The sequence below is a fragment of the Pieris rapae genome, chromosome 20 (genome assembly GCF_905147795.1).
Source record: "Pieris rapae chromosome 20, ilPieRapa1.1, whole genome shotgun sequence".
In the NCBI taxonomy this organism is placed as follows: Eukaryota; Metazoa; Arthropoda; class Insecta; order Lepidoptera; family Pieridae; genus Pieris; species Pieris rapae.
The window spans coordinates 493,610-510,485 of NC_059528.1; the positions used below are offsets into that span (position 1 = coordinate 493,610).

At 32.3% G+C, this 16,876-nt stretch overlaps 2 protein-coding genes across 2 annotated transcripts; one reads left to right on the top strand and one right to left on the bottom strand.

The window, feature by feature from the left end:
- The first annotated feature begins 1,149 nt into the window (after positions 1 to 1,149).
- LOC110994954 (replication termination factor 2) lies at positions 1,150 to 4,324 on the top strand. Its single transcript, XM_022261884.2, has 4 exons — positions 1,150 to 1,436; positions 1,592 to 1,771; positions 2,565 to 2,774; positions 3,748 to 4,324. The coding sequence occupies exons 1-4, from the start codon at positions 1,368 to 1,370 to the stop codon at positions 4,237 to 4,239; spliced, it is 951 nt and encodes a 316-aa protein (XP_022117576.1). The 5' UTR covers positions 1,150 to 1,367; the 3' UTR covers positions 4,240 to 4,324.
- A 1-nt stretch (position 4,325) lies between these two features.
- On the bottom strand, positions 4,326 to 16,543 carry LOC110994956 (protein pigeon). Its single transcript, XM_022261885.2, has 14 exons — positions 16,318 to 16,543; positions 15,825 to 16,241; positions 15,577 to 15,716; positions 14,745 to 14,876; positions 12,463 to 12,636; positions 11,156 to 11,333; positions 10,390 to 10,694; positions 9,530 to 9,706; positions 8,275 to 8,487; positions 7,924 to 8,070; positions 7,230 to 7,423; positions 6,455 to 6,669; positions 5,587 to 5,793; positions 4,326 to 5,048 (listed from the first exon to the last, which is right to left on the bottom strand). The coding sequence occupies exons 1-14, from the start codon at positions 16,376 to 16,378 to the stop codon at positions 4,900 to 4,902; spliced, it is 2,709 nt and encodes a 902-aa protein (XP_022117577.2). The 5' UTR covers positions 16,379 to 16,543; the 3' UTR covers positions 4,326 to 4,899.
- Positions 16,544 to 16,876: the final 333 nt, after the last annotated feature.

The following is a 16,876-nucleotide window of genomic DNA, read 5'->3' on the forward strand; positions in this document are numbered from 1 at the left end:
AATTAGAGATAAAGGTCCTAACAATATGAGCGATGGCTCAAGCTAATTAATTTGTTAATTATGATTTTTTATAACTATTAAAAAATTTAAAAAATAAAAATTTAATTTTTCAATTTTAATCATAATTAACAAATTATGATTTTCTATAACTATTGAAAAAAAAATTTTTTTTTTCATTTTTCAAAAGTTATAAAAAATCATAATTAACAAATTAATAAACTTTAATGAAAATTACCCGCAGGATCTTATAAAGTACATATATCTAAAGGACTACACGAAGTTTAAAATTTATAGGCCAATTTTTTATACCTTTCATCCCATTGTTTATGTCAATGGAGATTGGGAAAAAATTTGTTAGTTAACAATTGAATAACTTTTTGAAAAATGGTGATTAAACTTTTTTTTCTTCAGAGCTCAAATATTTCAAGTGTTAAGAAGATACTAGAATTTTTTCAAATTTTTAAAATCACATTTTATTTTATAAATAAATCATTTTTATTGCTGAACTCGCTTTAGCGGCGGCGCGCGCATGCCATAACTGCCGCGCGGAGCCCTATTTTCAACGTCTACTTAAAATTAAAATAATGGATATACAAATCCGGGAGTTCGGACTATTTTATTAGAAATTTCCTCCTCTTTAACGAGCTTCTTTCAATTGCTTAAATGTTAATATTTTTCGAGTTATTAACAAAAAACGAAATATCATTTTTTTTCATCTTATTTTGTTAATAACAATTGCAATTTTTAACCTGCACCAAAATCCTTAAAAAAAAATTTTCTACAGGTGATTCCAAATCGAATGAGCCATCGCTCATATTTTTATCACCTTTATCTCTATTTTTCACGTTTTAGAACTTGTTGACTAGACTATGAGATTAGTGAGATGTCGCATGATTCTTTTCTGAGTTATCCACCTAAAATACTAGTTCAAAAAAACAAAAACTAGAGCAAGGTGTTTGAGTTGGAGTTTAAAGTATCCTTATACTTTTAACAATACTCACCTAACTTCTGGACGTGTTAGAAATTAGAATTTGAGAATTGAGATAAATTCGTCTTCGGCATAGACTTGAATTGAGGTTTGACCTTAACTCAAACTGTGGTACTGTGGTATTGACTATTGACATAATATAGACACAAATAAACATAATAATTGATATATTATATCATATCCATTCCATCCGACATTTCACATTCGACAATCATAACTCAAGTTACTAAGCGTGAAACAATAAATCTGTATTAACATTTATCATCGTCCAACATTTATTATATCTGAATAATATTCAGTGTGCTGAAGCTCGAGCTTCAATATCTTATATTACCGTACACGCTTGTCCCTGTGATTTCATTTTTGAGCAATCTGTATAATGGGTTGTGATGGTGGAACTATTCCCCGTCGTGATGAACTCGTCCGCCTAAAAAAGAAACCAGAACAGGTAAGAGAAGAGTTTACACTGTGTAAATGTGGTTTCAATCGACTATAATGTAGTTGAGTATATTATATATTATACCTTACTTTAGTATATTATACCTTACTTTATTATATTGTATATTATAGTTATTGACTTGTTTTATCTAACCTTCTCTGCAGAAAGACAAAGATGCTGAACGCTCTTTCAAGTGGCGTAATTGTGCATTATCTCAGCAACCATTACAAGAACCTATAGCCGCATGTGGCCTTGGAAGATTGTACAGCAAAAGTTCAGTATTAGAAACTCTACTAGATAAAGAAAGCAAGCCAGAATCAATAAGCCACATTAAAAATCTTAAGGTATAGTGTAAACATAGATATTAAATGTTAATGAGAATTAACATGCACAATAGTAATAGCCACTGGGCTTACCATGACCTCTTATTGCAAGGCTATTAACAACCTACAACTGAGATGCATCTCTTATTCGTACCATGACATTGTAACGAGAACAAGACAGTTTATGTTCCCATGTAACGTTAGAGGTAATCAGATGACTTCACAGTTTTTCCTTCAAACTATGCAGAATAAGCTATTCTAAAAAGTTACTTTCTGTGTTGACATTTTTAAATAAGAGTTAATAACATATAAAATGCAATATTTTAATTAAAACTTCTTACTTAAGTTAAAAAATAAGATGTATAAACTATGCCTTATATAGGAAAAAATATGATTATTATATTTTGGGGTATTGTGTAGAAACTGTAATTATAAATAGATTATTAAAATATAGATGGAGATGAGAAACAAAGCAGTAATGTCCTTCTACTGACTTTGAAGATGTTGAGTTAATATTTTGCTATAGATCAACAACTAATAAATAAATATATATATTAAGGGATTATAGCTTATTTTAAGTAATTCATATTCAACATACAAATTAAGATTGGTTGTTCGGTCTTGCCATGCAAAAGGTGGTCATGGTAAGAAAAAATGCTATTGACTTTAGGAACCTCAGCAGCATCTCAACTAGATTGTTTTAAGAAAGATAATGATGAGCACCCTATTGTATGAACAGATTCATTTATATCAAATTTATTATGCAGTAATAAAAATTTTGGAATAGGTTTGTAAACGTTATTAATCATTACAGGATATAAGGGATCTAAATCTTACAAAGAATCCGGCATACAAACAAACTGAACATACTGATGGTGCAGTGGGTGATGGCAGTGCTCCTTACATATGTCCCATAAGTGGTTTAGAGATGACAGGAAAGTTTCGATTTATATTCTTATGGAGCTGTGGCTGTGTGTTAGCTGAAAGAGCATTAAAGGAAGTGAAACAGAACCTTTGTCATATGGTAAAAATTTTATATTTAAAAATTAAGTAAAATAATAAAAAAATATCTTGTCATGCTTTAATGATGAAGGAAAAAATGGAGAGGAAACCAGCAGACCTCACACTTAACAGTGAATGGCATATTGTGTCAGCTGTTTTTAAAATTAACGTAATATGTAAACGTACCATGCAGTAAGTTTAAGGAACTCAATATTACGACACTATCCGGTTAATATATTCTTGAAGCCATACAACAAGGCTTCAAGAATATATTAACCGGATAGCAAAAAATTTAAACGATTTTGGTGACTTTCACCAGCAAAATTAAAGAATTAGCCCTAAATAAATTCTAAGCCCTTATTAACAGTAAAAGGGAATCAATACAGCTTTTTATAAATTTGACGAATATCTTAATGATCCTAATCCTTGGGAATGATTTGCTCAAGTTTAAACAGTTTGTATTAAAAACTTGGTGATTGAAAATAGTGGAGGAAAGTTTCTTGCCAGTTCTTCTTGGCTGCTTACGCCCTTCACTTGCGAAAAAATTATCGACGTTGACGTTCATGAGTGTACTTGTTTACCTATATGAATAAAGATATTTTGATTGATTGGATTTCATTAAAAAATAAATTTCAATTAGATTTTCATGATAATAACAAAATAACAAGCCTCTTATCCTGAACTGCCTCTTGGCAAAGGCCTCCTCTAACAATCCCATTTTAGTTCCTTTAATGCTTCTTCAAGTTCTAATAAAGATTCTGGCGTTCGTAAGGTTCTGGTATTTAGTGTTTGTGTATAACTTGTTTTCATTCCTTTTGTTTTTTATTCTTTTTAGAGGGTGATGGTCTAGATCTATATAGATCGATTTTCGATCGAGATAGATTTTCATGATACATATTCTTAACTTGAAGACAACCTTGAAATAAGTAGTATAATATATATATATATAATACTAGTAGTAATTACTATTTGCTAACAAGAATATTTCTTTTTAGTGTCAGAATCCTTTCACTGATAATGATGTAGTGGTACTCAATGGAAATGAGGAAGATATTGAAAAACTCACTGAACAGATGTCGATAAGAGTCTCTAACAGAAAGACTAAAAAATCAAAAACTGAAAAGAAAGAAAAGGTTGAAATAAAAACAGAGGAACCTTCAACATCCCAAGAACCTCAACCTGGCAGTAGTCAAGTTAAAAACGAAGACGATAAGAGTCAAGTGAAAAAAGAAATGTCAGACACCATACCACTAACATTACCAAAATTTAACCCAAATAAACAAGCAAGAGGTCATTTTGGATCATTCAAAAGGGCTCATCCAAATGCGTTGCAGCAAGATCCATCCTATAAAAAGACAAAGAAAGAATACAGCATAGCAAAAGATCCTCAGACAAGTGAAGTCTATAAATCATTATTTACAACACACAAAAGCGAAGAAGACCAGAAAAGGGCTCACTGGGTTACATACAATCCATTCTATAATTAATATATTTTATTAAAAAATGTTGATGTGACCATCAATAGTACAATATGTAAAGTTAAAAAAAACAAATAAATATAATTAAAAAACAGTTGGTTTTTTATATTTTATTAGATTACTACAATAAATTATATTGCACATTAAGACCCTTACATTAAGCATTTTGTGCTTTGCATATTAAATAATACTTGCAAGAATAAAACTTATTTGAGATCACGCATAAAATCAGTGTGCTAGTCATGTTTTAAAAACTAAGGCCAGTGGTTAGAAGTAAGTTAGAATATTAAAATTGATGATTAATATATATGGTCTATGCATATACCTTGCATGATTAATTACACTGACTCGTTTAAGACCCTTTCGTTATTCTAAATTAACTATAATATAATAAATACTAAGAGATATTTATTCTATTTGGTTTATGGCTATGTTGGTTAATTTTAGTTAAAACTGTTATGAGTAAATTTGTTAATGGATATGACCATGAACAAAAATTCATAAATGTTCTATTCGGCAAACAGCTATATCCTACATGGCTCTTGTTTATATTATCATAAAATAAGACTGTCTGCATAAAAAAGTTACTTATATTTACTACATTAATAAAAAATTGGAATGTAATACTTCATAATTAAAAATTTAGCTACAAATTCTGTTTTTAATCATTCAAGCAATAGTATCTTGCTGTAAAGATGCTAATGTAGCTTCAATGATAAGATTAAAGTCTAGTTCATTAAGGCTAGCTTTAGCTGTCAACAAATCTAGAAAGGTATCCAGAGGTGAGAGACGTTCTCCTGATGGAAGCGCTGCAATACCTGCAAATAGAATTTCAGGGTAATTCATATAATCTAATCTCATAGTATTGTCTTTTATTAACATAACTTTTACACATTTAAAGAAAAATATTAACATAATTTTAAATTTAACCGACGTTTCGCATGCTTTACAGCGTGCGTTGTCACGGTTACTGACGTCGGTTAAATTTAAAATAATGTTTAAATAATTATAAGTTTACAATAATACATAACTTCAATCAGTTAAAAAAGTGTTTTTCTTTAATATAATCTCATTAAGTTCCGATATGCAAAGCCAAACCAAACAATGCCAACATGTATTTTCATATTATTCTACTTAGAACCGTTTCACCAGATGCTTTTACCAAAATCATGTGTTGCAATTCTAAACGAGTATTATTTGCTCATCACGTGTACAATATTTAAAAAAAGAACTAAAGGTGGTTCGTCTTTAGCACAAGGTAGAGGAGAATTGTCTTAGCAATTTATTTCACTAAATTATTGACAGGCAGTCAGTCTACAGATTATTTCCTTATCGATGGCCTAAAGATGTACTGACCGGTGTCCTTGACAGGTCGATGCGGATGATGGTCCCTGGCGGGTGGAGTGACACCACTGAGCAGGGCGGCTGCATGGTCCCGTGCTCGAAGGACCAAGGCCTGCTTGTTAGGCCACGAGGCTAAGGTGCGTCGTCCTCGCCCTTCGCCCGCTAACTGGATCAGGCGCAGCTTATTGTTGACAGTGCGCTTGCTGTCGTCGTCTTTACCTGTATGTTTCAGATATTGAAATGCCACAAAAACAGTATAACATACAAAAAGAAAAATAATAATAGTGCAGTGTTCGTTAACTAGAAGGTATTATATAACTTATATATATGTATGATAAAATTCCAGTTCATGTAAACAAACTTCCGCTATATAAGGTTAAACTTAACATCAAGGAAACCCTAATAAAAAAGAATATTACACAGTTCAAGAATACATAGACGATAACAATGTGTGGGCACTAATGCCACTATGAGATAGTGAAATGGCGTAAATTGACATGCATCTTGGTAAAAATTACCTACCTAAATAAATAAATGACTTATTAATTTGAAAAATGTCACTTGCAATGAGTCCAGTGATAAAATATGTATATGAATGAATATTGCAAATCAATCAGTATAATAAATTGTATGTCGAAAATAAACATGTTTATTGAATCAACCTAACGTCGTATCATAAGAAGAGGTTCTACATGATGTCTTAAAATCTATTATTTAGTAGAATTCTTGCGCCGCTTTATTTTAATCGTACTGACTGCTTAGTAACATAACACATAGATACATAATAAATACATTTGTATGAAATAAGTATTTCAACTGAAAAAATCTACGAGTTTGAAACGTAGCAATTATAAAATGAAGGTATTAAAATAAAACTTACTGGCAATAATCGCCTTAAGCACATCAATCTGCAATTCAAGTACGTTCCTATGCACGTACTGTACGAACGCGTGGAAGGGCAACGTACGATACCCCAGATATGTAAAGAACGAGCTGAAACCTTGCGGCAGTGGGTAAGCGACCGAGTCCGCTGCCACGTAATACTGCTCCAGAAGTTTGAACAGGACTAACGCGTGTGATGAGTCCAGTTCATCCCTGTATAAATTAATAAAATTATAATATAATCTTTCGTATGCGCCTAAAATCCAAGCCATACGAAAAACGAACAAAACAATGAACTGAAAAAAATCGATGTAACCCAAATAACAAAGCAATACAACCAAAGATGAAACCAAAGTTAAAAACGCTATGAACCAAAAGGGATCGAGTGATACACACGTGAATTCGAAACAAACCAAACGAAAAACAGCCAAAGAATATAACGAATTGGACGCAGATCCATTCTTTAACTTTTACTAGTTGCCTGTACTACAACGGAGTCCACAACGCCGCAACACTATTTCTATTTCAATTCAGCATTTTCTCAGACTTTATTCTAAAACGTGGACTATAGGTATTATCGTATCGATTGATACGGCTACCATTTATTTAAATAGAAAAATACCAAGTTGACCAAAAGGAGAAATTTCTATTAAGCTATTTATATTTCTATTTTTATTTAAACAATAAAGAACAAGCTATCTGCTACAGTAATTTATATGTTAGATGATTTGTCTGAGTTTGGATCTGCGCCCGTAACAGAGACACAGTCATACACGTAAGCGAAACCGCGTGGCTGATGTGCGAGCGGAACGGCAGCAGCGGCGCGCACGACTGCGCGACAGAGAGCGCGCGATGCGTCCAGTTGCGCGGCCGCCCAACGAGTGGCCAACGCGTGTACGCCGCTCTCTAACGCGCCATTCGATCCACTGCTCTCGCGCATTAGGTGAACGCTTACGGCGCGTAGATTCTGTATTTTGAGTCTAATGTGTATATTATATATTACGAACGTTACTTCGTTCTATCTTGAATAACCCTTCTCCTTTATAGTGAAGAAAGAACGATAAATGTCTACGGAAACACAGAAAGAAACACGGAAATACTGTGGATTATATGTCATGTTTAATTATTGGTTTATTACGTATAATATTTTCAGAATTTCGATATCCATAGCGTTACTTAGCAGATGTCACATTGGAATCATATCGTACTGAAATGTTATATGTGTATTCATAGTTATATGATAGCCATGTACGACTTTGAATGCTTAATCCTCTGCTTAAACCAGGGTACATTAACCTTTTGAAAAACACTTTTTCTCTTAGGTTGTCTAATTTCTTTGTTTTACTAAAGTCATCTTTTTTATCACAAAGTAAAAATACTTGACAAAAAGAGACGAAAGAGTGATATATTCGCGGATAATATATATTTTATTATTCTGTAAATAAAGTTAAAAAGATGAATAAATACCGCAGCGATGACATGTTCCTGTTTGCTTGCGGTGCAGACGTCAAGTTCAAAGAAGGGTAACGCGTCTTGGGTGACAAGCGAAGGCCGACGGGGCAAAGGACCCGCCGTTGGGGACATTGGAGTGCTGCAGCGAGATAGGGCTTCGGGCTGATAGACAAATTAATTTTATAACATTATGATGAACTCTAAAATTTAATAAAACAACTTCTCTTCTATAGCCTACATCGTTATTCCTACTTCAGTTGAATTATTTTCAAAATCTTATTTTAAAATATGAAATGAAAAAAATCATCGTTACGAATAAAATTATTTTCAATATATGTCTCTTCTACAGATATAATAATCGCCTACCTGATAGCAATGAAGGCTAACCCTCAACTTCTCAAGCACCTGCGAGGGCTGTAGCCTCTCCTTGGGCGTAGCGAGGGCACACAAAGTAGCCCATAGGCGCGTCCAAGCATCTTCAGCGAATTGGCTAACGCGCTGTCTGGGAGATAGTACCACAGCTGATACTGCCGTGCGCCATAAAGCCGCTTGGCTCACTGACACCGATATCGAGCCGGCCTGGGGTTGAGAATAAACTACTTTATTACACAATAGCAAAGCCCCGCGGTTTCACTCGCATAGATACAGATCTCTTAGTAAATATATTTTTGTTATTATAAAAGTTTTAATAACATATGCACATACAGGCGATCTCTTCCAGGCAGACTTCGTTAAAAGAGCAGTAAAAAGTGCATGAGTGCCAAATATTTAATACAAATAACTTTTTTATTAACATTTAAGAACAAGATACACTAGGAAATAATTGAAAGAGTTAATAGAAGTTTCTTACGCCCAAACTCAATAAGCTATCTTCCTAACCTATCTGAGATAGACATCTTAAACCAAATATTGATAAAAGTGTGCCAATAACCAATCGACGGATTCTAATAGACATCTATCGATACAAGCTATGGTATGTCGGATCGGTATTTGTGGATAGACCTTTGTAGGAAAATTACCGTTCAACTGTGTCAATATCATATCTTAAGATTTTAACTTACACCAGTTTTTAAAATAATTGAAAAGCTATTTGATATGTTTAAAACATAGATATGTATATTTTAAAATTATTTGTACGGTTTTATTAACTTTATTAGGTTTATATTGACTATTAAATATGAGTGTAAAGTGCGAAGAGATTGCATTCTATCCGTTGCCAAAAATGGATTGTCTTCGTAGGATTTGGTACGTTATTAAAATACCTGGCTTCATGTCTATCTTTATTTTGTTAATCTCTGACAATTATTTCAATCAACTGACAGTAATAAAATAGACAATCGTTAAGATATCAGATTTTTGAAATTTTCCGCACAACTTCCTTAAAATTTATTTCATAAAAACCTACTTGTGATAAAAATAAACACTACAATAAAAAGAATAAGCTAAATTGATTCATTTTTATATATGTATATAAAATATAGCACAGAACATAGAAAAATTAATGAACGTAACTATATAATAACTGAAGTTCTATAGTTTCTTCAAAAACAATTTCTTATTTCTTAAGCATATGTTCATCTGAATTGAACGTAAGAAATTGAGTCAAAACATAAAATAATACCTTTATATCAGTAAACTTCAAGTGCATAGAGAAAGGCAGCCAATTCATAAGACTGATCGCAGACGTCGGCAGCGAACGCCTGGTCACCGCATACGTGGTACTTATGAGATATTCCTGCATCACTTTATGTAGGGCTCCTACGCCGTCTTGCTGGTTCACGCAGAGCCATGATATAAGCTGGAATTTTTTTGTTAAACCCTTCAATTTCTGAGCTACATGGGCTATAAGGATATTCATGTTCTTCTAAGACGTTTTCTAATGTGTTTTCGTTTAGAACTTTCACAATGTAATGTACTTCAACAAATCTTACTGATGCAAAATGTCACTCCCCTACGTAAGTATTAAGAATAATGTGTCTTTAATAAATATCGCTAAATTTTAATATGTTTGTTAATCTAATTTGTAAAATTCTTGTGTGACGGAGTTTGTAATTAAATTACTCCAAAATGGCTCGACCTACTTTCTTTGCATTTGGATTTTGGTGTGCTTATGGGTTAGGTCTGTGAATCGGACAACACCTATTTTCATCCCCCTAAATCTTAAGAATTTTTTATGATACAGCATACAAAATACATACAACCCTTAATTTTCATCCCTCTACGATCAACACCCTATTTTGTTAATTAAATACTTTGAGGTTGATATTGAGAGAAACTGACAGAAATACCTGAAAAGTTTTCATTCCGGAAAACCGAACAGTGGGGTAGTAAAATGTTCCATGTTGGTATATACTAAAAGGTAGACTAAATAAATATCATAAAGGAGAAAGGAAGTTCGCGGGGGTTGGTGTTTAGCTAGTTTTTTATAAAAGCGATACTATAAAATTTTACTATTTTCTTCTTTTTTATAAACTCTCTTACCTCTTCAGCCAAATCCATGTTCCCCTCGTGTTGAATCAAGAAGTGCAACACGCCCAATCTGTTTTCTACCACTGTGTCACACTTAAACGTTGCTGCTAGATCTTTGTCTGCTACTATCATAGTGACCACGTCTAAAGTATTCAAATCCACCGTAGCGTGTGTTCCAAAGCCCAAAAGTGGGGCGAGACTGGGTCCACTCTCTGAACTCTCAATGGGCATAACGATATGGCAGCAGGGCTCGTGATGCGGGCTGATGTCTATCAAGTGTGTGAATAGCATTGGTATATGGACGAGAAGATGGTGTTCTGTGGAAGTACAAACGTTATTCAAATCAAATCATGTAGGTAACACAATGTACACTTATAAACGTCAAAAAATAAATATATTGAATGCTTCTATTTTTTCATTTACTGCCAGTTCTCAAATCAAGGGCGTAGAACGGAAGAGAAGGACTGGCAATAAACTCTTCGCCACTCTTTTTAATCTCCAAATTTTATTCTTTTATACAACGATTATTATTAAACAGTCTAAAAAATTTTGCGGCAGACAGATTTTCCTGTGTGTTATTGTTAATTTGCGGCAGACAGATTTTCCTGTGTGTTATTGTTATTTGGCGGCAGACGGATTTTCCTGTGTGTTATTGTTAATTTGTTTATTATATATATATTCAGTTTCCGTAGAGATTAAATTAATAAGTATGTTTTTAATGCAAAAATATATTTAAACGAAACCAATACCAAACGAAAAAAATATTCAGAAATCTTACCAGCATACAGCATGTAGGAAGGTCTAAGAGACTTCGCTAAGGACCATGGGATATCTGGTACCACGTTATGGACCACGCATCCGTGATGCAGAAGTGTCACAGAGTAGGCAAAATTTACTCCCGAGTCCTTTAAGTCTACATCGTCTAGTACTAGAGAGCTGGTTGAATCGTCTAGAGGCTGGAGATAAATAGATTTGGGTAAGTGGGTTTTGGGCTAGTAATGTTTATTATAAAAAATAGATGGGTACATAGAAAAACTTACCTAATTTAAATTAATGTAATAGCTTTAAATTCAAAAACATTTGTTAAATAAAACGCTTGCGTTAAACTATCGGCAGACTATCTTACGTGAGGCATAGCTGAATCTAATTAATACAATTTTGTCTTAATAGAATCAAGTCGGCCCTTGTTTGGAGTATGGGTGCCAAGGATCCAAAGCGAAAGGGCTATCGTGCAATCTATAATTTATAATTCTAAATGTAGAGAAACCTTTGAGAGAAAAATTAATGGAAATTAATTAACTTCTTTCCCTCGCAATATATTAATGAAAATATTATGTATGTACACAAAAGTAGTGATAACTTCACTAGAATAGAACATAAGCACAATGTTAATACTCGGAACAAACGCAGGCTGTAATTTCCCCGTACTAGACCATATAATGTTAGTAATTCTTTTTTGGGTAATCTTCTTTAATAAAATACCAGAGGCTCTTTTATCTCTGCCTTTTAATACATTTAAGAAATGAAAAAAAGCAAACTATAAAGTTAATGATTATCTAGTTGATAAAAGGGCCTGGGACTAGTGCTGGGCAGGCTACTTCAAATTAATTTGCTATATTTATTTTAAAATAAGTTCTGTTTGATGATTTGCTTTTTTAAAAGAGTACCGAGAGTTTTTTATTCCGGCTTTTACTCTCGGCCTACAGCCTCTGTCTTCTTTGCCGATGAGTAGGGATACCTACAGATTAATAAGTGATACCTGTATCTTATGTTCCATAATAAACATATTCTTTATTTTATAGCATTGGCGCATTTGGTAACGGACAAACGAAGACAAAGGTTTAAAAAGAGTGTTAAAGTACTTTTAGCTTTAAAGAGCTTAGGAAAAAGTTGATAAACATTTCTAAAGCATTATGCACAATATTATTTTAATATCCATTACAATTCATTGCTTGTTAGCGATAAGGCCGCCCGTTGCATCCCTTGTAATTTATATGTATTGTGTTATTTGTGTTTCTAGCAACGAAGTGTGAATAAATAAATAAATAAATTCATCCTTGATCAGGAACCAAACAACTAACTTACCTTATATAGATAATGATGGCAGACACAAAGGAGGCCCCGTTGGTCACATATTATATAAAGATCGAGGCTGCAATCGTGGACTCTTAGTGGCACAGGGTCATCTTCGTATGAACCACATGCTGATGCAGCTCCGTGAGCGCCTGGCATATGGGGGAGGCTCAAGGGGATGTTTAACTGTAATAATTAATATTTAGAAAATTACACTTTATCTATCGTCAGGAGTTACAAGAAGGTCAAGTATTTTTGACAATAATAAATTAATTGCGTTCGCAGAGTAAAGTATATTGTTTAAATTTCATAATACACAAGTCATGTATGATGGATTTGTTAAGGTAATGGTAATAAATGGTTTGTTTTTAATGTAACGCCGTTTTATGACCGGAAATGGCAAGAAGCTTTAAGTTAAAGTTCGGAGTAAACATACATAAAAACTTTTATGCGATTTACCATTTTCTATAATTACCCCACAGGCATCACTGGGATATACTGTTTAACTAACTTACAGAATGACTCGTAAACCTATCTGAAAATTCCATACATAACTTTAACTCAAAATAGCATATTATCAAGTTAAAATCCATGCATTTGGGTTTAAAGTAATATCGATAAGCTTAATTTCATAAAAAATGTATCTTTGGCCTTTGTAAACTCAATTTGCTATCATCTGAATTAGGACATTTATCTTAATTGCTTACATGACATTAAAACGCAGTCAAAATTATCGTCAGAGAATTATTAACTACTCATTTTGGCTGGGTGTGGATTCCTACAGAACGAATCGAGTATATGTATTTAAAACAATATACATATATATAACTTGCTATATATAAACTGAAACTATTTACTGAAACTACCATATAACGTCTCAGTTTTAGTTTTCAGCGTGATATTCATATAAAAAATTAAAACATATTACATTAGCAACAAATTTGGAGAGACATCATGGTACATACAGCATAGTTATTCGGGCTCCCTATGTGATCCCCTTTACCATACTAGCTCCTGGATCATGAATAAAATATTATGGCGAGGTCAATGGGAGTCGCAGGTGAACTCATCGACATGGCATAATCTTGCAAATTTGATAAGATAAACGATGTTGTCTTCATAAATATACATTATAAAGGGAGATTGTCAAATTCGCAGTTTATCTATTACACTGAATATGTTATATATTCATTCATTTTAAAATGTAATATGGTTACTCGTCTTTGTAGAACCAGCTTGAGGAACCTTTCCAGATAAAAGTAATTCTATAGCTTTCAGTAGACTTATCCAGAAATAACTTAAACACCTATCGTGTCACACTTTATTACAAAATATGTATAAATCGTAAATTATAACTAATTAACGGTGTTATATGAAAGATGGGAATAAATATATAATTTTGTGTACATGGAGATGATGTGTAATAAAGATATAGCAATAAAAATCCATAACTTTTTATAATAACTATGCTAATACTTTTAAATGCAATTTTTTGCGTTTATTCAGCTTGAAAAATTATAAGGTTATCCATTTCTGCACAATAAGAAATTACGTTGCAATTAATCGCTCCTAAGCAAATATTATTTTAGCTGTAGTTACTTCAAACAGCTACAGTGAACAATTTGTAATAAATCTCTCCAAAATATATAGTATAATAGTACATAAACGTTTAAATACATTATGTTTTCAAGGATAGACAATGTGTAGGCAAAACAGGAAATAATTACTATTTTGACGTAATCTCAAAATAAGAAAATCAAATAAAAGCCCCCCCCCCCCTCATATAATGTTAACGTAATACTAAAACGGCCAGTCATCATTTTTTTTGCACCATTTTATTTAAATTCATATCACATTTAGACAGAAAGAGACATAAAAGTACTATGGTTAAAAGAGAAGATGTAACAATTGATGCAGGAATAAAGAAATAAAATCAATGTTAAGCAACTAAATACCAAAAGATATCATTAACCTATCACCTTCAATACCATTATTTCCAAACATAACATAAACATAGTGTGGAGATGTTTCCCATTCGCATATTTAACACAGTGAACGTCAATGACATTGTCTACTCGTAGTGAATAGTTTAAAAATAAATTTATTCCGTCTGACTTTGATTTTTTAATAAATAGCAAAGTATACTAATGTATACTTGCCAATAATGTATTATAACGAGGCCCCTATTTTCTTGGAGACGTTCATTCCACGCATTTTAACTAGAAAAATAACGTCAACATTCTCATTATAATTTGGTTTTTAGAAAAATAAATTTTAAACATCTGAACACATACCACAGTCTCGTGAGGCAGATCAGCGTGAAACTGAAGCGCAGATAACATTGGAGTCAGTTCCGTTGGAGTCTTCACATCTTCCTCTTCTGCGAAACTTGGGGCTGGTGCACGGTAGTGGATATAGAATAGCACCTACAACATACATATAGGGTTATATTTTATTTACTATTTCATAACAGTGAGAAAACTTGCAAATGATTTATTAAATATACTGTACAGTGAAACAAACATCACGTTTTATTCATATAAGATGGTAACACACAAACCTTTTTTTAATTATTAGACGTTTCTTTCTATTTTACTACAGTAATAAAACAATATATATATTAACAATACTAAATTAAATGGGCAAATCCAATCTAGTCATTAAACTATCAATCACTATTGTTATAATTAATTAAAATGAAAGTTCAATGTACTAAAAACAGAGTACTTTAGTATAATGCCATTATTTAATTGTTGGTAATGAGCAGTATTAGGGTGGTCATTACAGACCCTCTTAATTAATTTATGACACTGGTGTAATGATAACTAGGCAAACACAAATAGATATTATTTAAAACTGAGTAAATATAAAACAATATTTTTGAATAATAATTAGTTTGATATTATTGTAGTTAGATTAAGCAGAATAAAATAAAAACAAAAATAAATCTTATTAATTATTTGCCCTAAAATTGGTATAAACAATGGATGCATTTCACAATCAGCCATATCAAATCGGAATGCACATGTCTACATATAGCCCACATAATCACATGATGTTTAAATCATTGCTGCCATATATTGAAAATCATTTACATTAATAAGTCAATATATATGTATTACTTACTTGATTTAGGCAATCCCATTGAGACCATGAAAAGACATTTACAATTTTTTCTGGATTTGGATAAATTCCATCAAATCCCCACTTTTCTGACCCATCATCACATTCATTAAGAAACATTGGTGTCCTGTAGATTTTAATGCCTGTAATAACCAAATAATAGATTTTTAGTTTTAAAGAGTAAACAAGTTTCTTAATAAAGTATAGAGCGTAGGCCATGTATTTAACTAAATTGTAATCTAAATACTTACATTCCAAGTGTTTGAAGAGAATGAATCTGTCATTTCTAATACCAGGGCTGTACTTGTTACTCTTTCCATAAACATATTGGACCATTATCTGTTTAGTTGACCCTACCTCAACCTCTTCGGGGCCTGTTATTTTATCTGGTAAAACACCAACTAAGTATGGGCAGTAAAGAGCTTCATCTTTCGAATCCACAGGAAGAACTTTTACTACATATGCAACCAAAGTATGTGATGAATTTACAGAAGCCTGTATAATATTGATATTTTCTTCAAATGTATAGAGATTTTTTAATGTTTTCGTCTTGTTAGTATAAACGCTAATGTTCAACACATCTTTGCTTTGTCGAGTCGAAATCCATGTTAATACTTGCGACCCATCTTGTTCTTGACCAACTAAGCGCCATTCACGTGCAGTTACTTCTACAATGTAGTTTAATAAAAACAATGAAAAAGCCATAGATACATATAAATAAAACCTTCTTATAAGAAAACCCACCTTCATCAGTTTGTGATTGTAAGACACCACATAGCTTTACAGCTAAATTTTGAACTGACATCTTTAAAATAAACGACAATTTGTTGAATGTTATTTACTAATAAATTTACTGTAATAAATAGCACCAGTAAATTAAAATATCATTAAATATGTGTGACATATAACAAAATGTACATGATATCGATTATCAGCTTCGTTCTTCGATTTCCTATCAGCTGGTGCCCAGCTGAGCACAGACGTGAACATAGGCCCAAACAGTGCTACCAACAGTGTAAACCGATGCCAAGCAATAAGCAATAGAGCCAACATCACAATTGACCAATGAATGATATCTATTAAAGTACAAAAAATGTTTCAATATACGATGTTATCGTGGCGTGTAATTATATTATTCTTTAGGAACATCTAAAATATTTAAAAGTATCCTCCAAAAGAAAAATTGACTTAGAATTTAAGCAATCCTAAGTTTAAATATATTAATTAAATGAGTTTGAAAACTTTTTTGAATTATTTGATGAAACAAAAATATTACAACATAAAATATTTCTTAAAAGATTTT